Below are 5,791 nucleotides of genomic sequence, written 5' to 3' on the forward strand. Positions count from 1 at the left end.
GTGTAGTAAGATGATCCTCCCAGACATGAATCATGATGTAAATATTATCGAAATACACTGAAACATTCTTGAGGTCAGAAAGGACTGTTCTCATAAGCCGGATATACGTGGCACAAGCGATGACCAAGCCGAAAGACATTGTGCGATATTGTATTAGTCATTTATGAGTAGGGAATGCCGTATATGGTTTAGAGTCTGGGTGTAACGACACTTGATGGTACGCTTGTGAGATGTCTAATTCAGAGAAAAATTTAGTCATGGAATTCATACAAGTCATGATCGATTACTGGCATGGGCTCAACGTCCCATTTAGTGATAACATTTAATAACGAAAATCTTGAGCCAGTCGGTAAGAACTGCCTGGTTTCTTAACCATGACAACTGCTGAACAGAAAGCTGATTTAGAAGGTTCAGTGATATTTAACTTTAAGAGTTTGTCAACTTCGTTATCAAATGTTTTCCGTAAGTGAAACGTAACAGGATAGATTTTCCGTCTTACTGGTTCATGAGCTGACAATTCAATCTTGTGTACAACGGTAGTGGTAAGTCCTGGGATCTCTGTGAATATGTCAGAAAAGGTATTTACTAAGGCATTTACTTGAGACTTTTGTTTACTAGATAGTTCACTCTTGATGTTGATGTTTGAGTTATTAGTTGGAGAATCAACAGTTAAGATATCAAGTAGTTCCTTCGATTCTGTGCGAGACTAGTGATCTATAATACAAACTTTACATTCACGAGAATCAAGACTGTTAGACAAAATATCTTCATCGAAGGAGTTTCAACGAAGAATAACTTCTCTACGGTGGAACAGTTCCAAAATATTGACATGTTACATTCGTTCTTTACCCTTGACATCCAAGAGATAATCTACCTCATTACAGAACTTTATTATTTTATTCGGTCCGCTCCAGGAAATTAACAATTTGTTGGATTTATCTGGTAAAAGAACTAAAACTTCATCGCCAATATTAAATTTACGTTTGGAACTCTTTTGGTCAATATAGGTCTTGTATGTTTCCATGGAAATATTCAAGTTCTTGACAACTAAATCAGCGGTTTCTTCTAATCTTTCTCTCAGATCTAAAAAAAAAAAAAACTGATAAGTGCTTTGAACTTCAGTTTTAATATATTTGGACCACAGTTCATTCAAGATAAATAGAGGTTCACGAGCTTGTCTCCCATAAAGCAATTCGAAAGGGGAATATCCAAGTGAATCACTTGGAATCTCACGCATTACAAAGAGCACATGGTAGATAACTTTACCAGTCAGTTGGCTTAAGGAAACAAAGTTTCTTTAATATTGACTTTAGGATAGCATGTTGTCATTCCACTCTTCCGTTACAATGTGGATGTAACGGAGGTTTAACACCCACAAGTTGATAAACTTGATCCATTAATTCAGAAGTAAATTGTGTTCCTTGATCAGAAAGAATTTCCCTGGGTATACCTACCCGTGGAAAAATAGTCACTTTTCTGCAACTTCTACTGACGTACCGCTTCTGGGAAGCTAGACGCAATGCCAGTCATAGTCAAGATGTATTTATGACCTCCTGATGAACCAGAAGTGATACGACCAACTCTATCCACTGCAACCCTAGCAAATGGGACTGAGTAAATCGGCATTATTACCATAGAAACTCTCATAGTTCTTCTAATTTGTGAGGAAAGCTAACATAATTTAATTTAATTTAATAATTTTACCGTGAAGAATCTAAGTTAGGGAAAAGCTTACTAGAGATAACAATACAGGAACATCCAGTATCTCTAAGAATTGGCGAAACATTCATTCCATTAAGAGTACCTTCACTAAAAGCTGCGTTAATATTAGCTTCAGTGAAACACTTCCCGATATTCTCACGCTTCCTCATGGGACATTCTTGACGTTTATGTCCAAATTCATTACAGATGAAAGATATCATCGTGAAGTTCGTGGAATTCTTAGGCACAAAGGTTTAGGGCCCCTCAGTTTGCTGAGGCACAACAGATTTATATCTGCTACGGTCCTTGGGGTAGTTATTATGCTCACACACACATATATGTCTGGGACTTGTGTCATCTCCGAAGATGTCTGAACATTTTGTTCTTTTATAAATATTTGTAAATGTTTTTTTTTCTTTGTGAGCTAGACTTTCCTGTTCTTCCCTCTTAGCTATAATAAAGTTTAATTTAATTCTTTGAAGATATCTTCTCCTGTGTTGTGCATGCTATGCGTTGATGCTAATTAATTGTCGACGCCACGGACGAATACCAGAAATTGTCGACGCCACGGACGAATACCAGAAATTGCGATGTGTCACTCACATCATTCAATTCATCAAGTGCAAGAGAATGAAACTAAAAGTTTCTTTTTTTGTCTGCATTTTGATGAAATATATTGCTTCTTATATCCTAAATTTTACGAGCAACAGTATATGGTGCAAGACTGAGGATTTTGAACAGATTTGCTTTTTCTGGGCATAACTCTCCCGGAGCTTCCTTCATACACGCTTTGATGAGATCTCCATCGGTGAAAGACTTTCCTCTTTTAGCTAAAGCATAAGGTACTGTGTAACTGACCCAGGTTAAAGCTTCATTTTCAGTTCTCCTCTGACTAAAAGCACCTTGTTGAGAAAGCAATCCGCGTTGCATTGATTCGTTTTTTTTTCCAACGCTGGGTTTATGTAATATTGTTAGTAGAATTACCTACAATATGTTAGGTAAAGGGACAGAAGTGCAACTAATGTGATATTTTATTGTGGCAACGTTTCGCTCTCCAGGAGCTTTGTCAAGCCGTTACATAAATTACAGGGACACACAGACTTATGTATAGGTACAGGGTGAGGTGCAAAACAGTAGTATAAAGTCGTCGATCTAGGAACACTGCCGGATTCCAGGATAATGACCATGGAAAAGAATGTGATAATGGGGGGTCAGCATAACCTCAGGGCTGTCAGGGTACAAGTTTAATATGTTTAATCATCCCCCAAGGGGGTAGAGAGACTTATTCCTATGCATTACTAAGTAGGAACAGAAGTAGAACAAAGGATTCAGGTGACCGGGTGGCAGATTCCAGGATAATGAGTGTGGAAAAGAATGTGATAATGGGGGGTCTGCATAACCTCAGGGTTGTCAGGGTACAAGTTTAATATGTTTAATCATCCCCAAGGGGACAGAGAGACTTATTTCTGTGTATTACTAAGTATAAGAAGGTAGATAATGATCACTTCTGACTCCCCAAACTCTATCACTCTGATAGATGGGAGAGGCAGTACAAAGGATTCAGGTGACTGGGTACAAGCTTGCCATCTCCGAGGGAGTTCCCCGGTCTGCAACTCACTGACGCAACTGTTGCTACTTCACAACACTGCTGGGTTCAAAGAACGCGGTAATGGAGGGCAGCTGGTCTCCGAGGGAATGTTGCTCGTCCGCCCGTACCTCAGCAAAAAAAGGTTCTTCCGGGTACTACGGTACCGTTTATTCTTGCAGCTGCTAGATCTTTCCAGGTGGGGGAGGCTTAAAGCAGTGAGAAAGGTCATCTAGGGAAGACCTTTGTGCTGATAGAGCTCTTATAGGAACTTTGACATATATATTTTCCTCTTACCCGCTCTCAGATGGGGAGAGGCTTAAGTGGTGTGATATTGTTTATATATATATGTTTAGACTAGAGAAGATAGTAATATATAGTTATATGTAAATAAAAATAAAAATCAGAGTTTGACAATATTTTTATTAATTCACATACAAAAAGGGCAAAAGCTGTGCAAAGTTTTTTAGCGCGAGCAAAGGGGCGAAACTGTGCAAGTTTTAGTGGTTAGACTGAATGACTGCGCTCCTCCTGTTCACTTTCTGTAAGATTGATAACCTCCCGCTCGAAAATGATTTCCTTTTCAGGTACATCATCTCCTGCCTTTACTCCATCTGCTGTCTTTACTCCATCTGCTGTCTTTACTCCATCTGCTGTCTTTACTCCATCTGCTGGCTTTACTCCATCTCCAGCATTTACTCTCACGTCGGGGGTTTTCCCTTCCTTCTCCGACTGGTTGTCAGGGTGCGCTTCAAGGTCGCCAGTTTGTTCAGCACCTGCTGTGGCAGTGACCTCAACAGAGTCATCAGATTGAGCAGTAGCGAGCGTAGAGAGGTCCACAACGAGGTCATCAGACTGACATGAGGGAAGGCTCTGCGTTTCATCGTTGTCGAGATCTGGTTCTTTCTTCATAGGCTCCTCTATATCAGATGAACTGTTCCCATCTTCCACAGGCTGTAAGTCATAAAGAGAACATATTTATCACTTTCAAATAAAGGAGTGGAAGTCGTCTCTAATCTACCAAAGGAGGGAAACATAGAAGACATACCCTTTCCTGAGGAAGTCTATGTTTGCGTTTCCTGCTATCATCACAATGACACCGGTTTAGGAGTTTGATGCCGGCGTGTTCCTTCCCTTCCAATCTACCAGCCGATAAAATCAAAACTTTACAAATTCTGACTGGCCCAGTGAAAACTGTTGAAGAAAAAGGAGACTCAACTTTAAAATTATTATAAGTCTCTTGCGCTCGTTTGTTTCGTTAATATTCAAAGAGAAGTATCCAATCTACCAGCCGATAAAATCAAAACTTTACAAATTCTGACTGGTCCAGTGAAAACTGTTGAAAAAAGAGACTCAACTTTAAAAATTATTATAAGTCTCTTGCACTCGTTTGTTTCGTTAATATTCAAAGAGAAGTTTTAGCAAAATAAATGTCTCGCTTACCAGAATCGAGAATGTCTGCTTCCTTCACCATGATGAGAGTAAAGGCTATGGAGAGGTCAGCCTCTATCTTTTGCGGGGAAGACAGCTTCAGCGGGCTCTTATATACAGCTAAGAGAGGACCTTACCAGCCAGGAGGGGTATTTGGGGGATACTCTCGTCAGAGGTGACCTTCCTCACAGAGGGAAGCACAAATGTAACCTTGACTACTTAGGCAAAATGTAATTTCACAGGGAGGCAACATTTTAAAATTCTCTCTAGCATATGCTATCACTAATCTGTCATTGATAAAAAGCGATTTTTCCGAGAATTTTTTTTTTTTAAAATATAAAGCTTTTCCTAATCCCACAAGGCTTGCTTTATGAATAAACATCATAACATATAGACCGCAAGTGAGTGAAAAATAACTTTGTGTTCTGCCGGATAAACGATATAAATATTTAATTTTATTTAGTTTAAAATTTTTTTTTTAAATTTATGCCATAATTCTCTGGTTTTTTCCCGTAACTGTCAAAGAAGAAGGATAGACTATTTTTCTTGTCCAAGAGAAGGGAAAAAAAATGACCCATTACTTTTGAACTGTACGAAGGAAGAATATTGCTTACAAGCACTATGGGCCTGTCTGAGGGATAGCCATCTAATCTTATTTGCTGTAGAGCGTCTATAGTGAAACAGCCAATATATGTGACTTTATTTCCTAGGGCGGGAATTAAACTATTATTTATTTCTGCGCAATTCATTTTTTATTTATGCTCACACGTCACAATGAACAGATCTATTCTGGTCGATGGATAAAACACCAGTGGTCTGAGCAAAAAATAAAACTACCTTATTACGAGGGGCGGGCTTAGAGAACTGTAATTCAATTCTCAAGTTACCAGATTTTTCAATCGGGAGAGCGTCTTCCACTTGGCTGTCTGTTAAATTGAAAATATTGATGGTTCGCCCGGAGGCGAATGATTCATAGAGAATTAAATTTTCTTCCTCAATGCCCAGAGAGTTAATTGCTTCATAATATAATTTACTATAATGATGGGGGAAATCACTGCTTATGCGATAAACTGT

At 38.9% G+C, this 5,791-nt stretch overlaps 1 protein-coding gene across 1 annotated transcript; it reads right to left on the minus strand.

Annotated features, from left to right (window-relative positions):
* Nucleotides 1-3,689: 3,689 nt before the first annotated feature.
* Nucleotides 3,690-4,824, minus strand: LOC128706311 (uncharacterized). Its single transcript, XM_070081929.1, has 3 exons — nucleotides 4,730-4,824; nucleotides 4,335-4,480; nucleotides 3,690-4,240 (listed from the first exon to the last, which is right to left on the minus strand). Exons 1-3 carry the CDS (start codon nucleotides 4,758-4,760, stop codon nucleotides 3,794-3,796), a joined length of 624 nt encoding a protein of 207 aa, XP_069938030.1. The 5' UTR covers nucleotides 4,761-4,824; the 3' UTR covers nucleotides 3,690-3,793.
* Nucleotides 4,825-5,791: the final 967 nt, after the last annotated feature.

The sequence above is a fragment of the Cherax quadricarinatus genome, unplaced genomic scaffold (genome assembly GCF_038502225.1).
Source record: "Cherax quadricarinatus isolate ZL_2023a unplaced genomic scaffold, ASM3850222v1 Contig5137, whole genome shotgun sequence".
In the NCBI taxonomy this organism is placed as follows: domain Eukaryota; kingdom Metazoa; phylum Arthropoda; class Malacostraca; order Decapoda; family Parastacidae; genus Cherax; species Cherax quadricarinatus.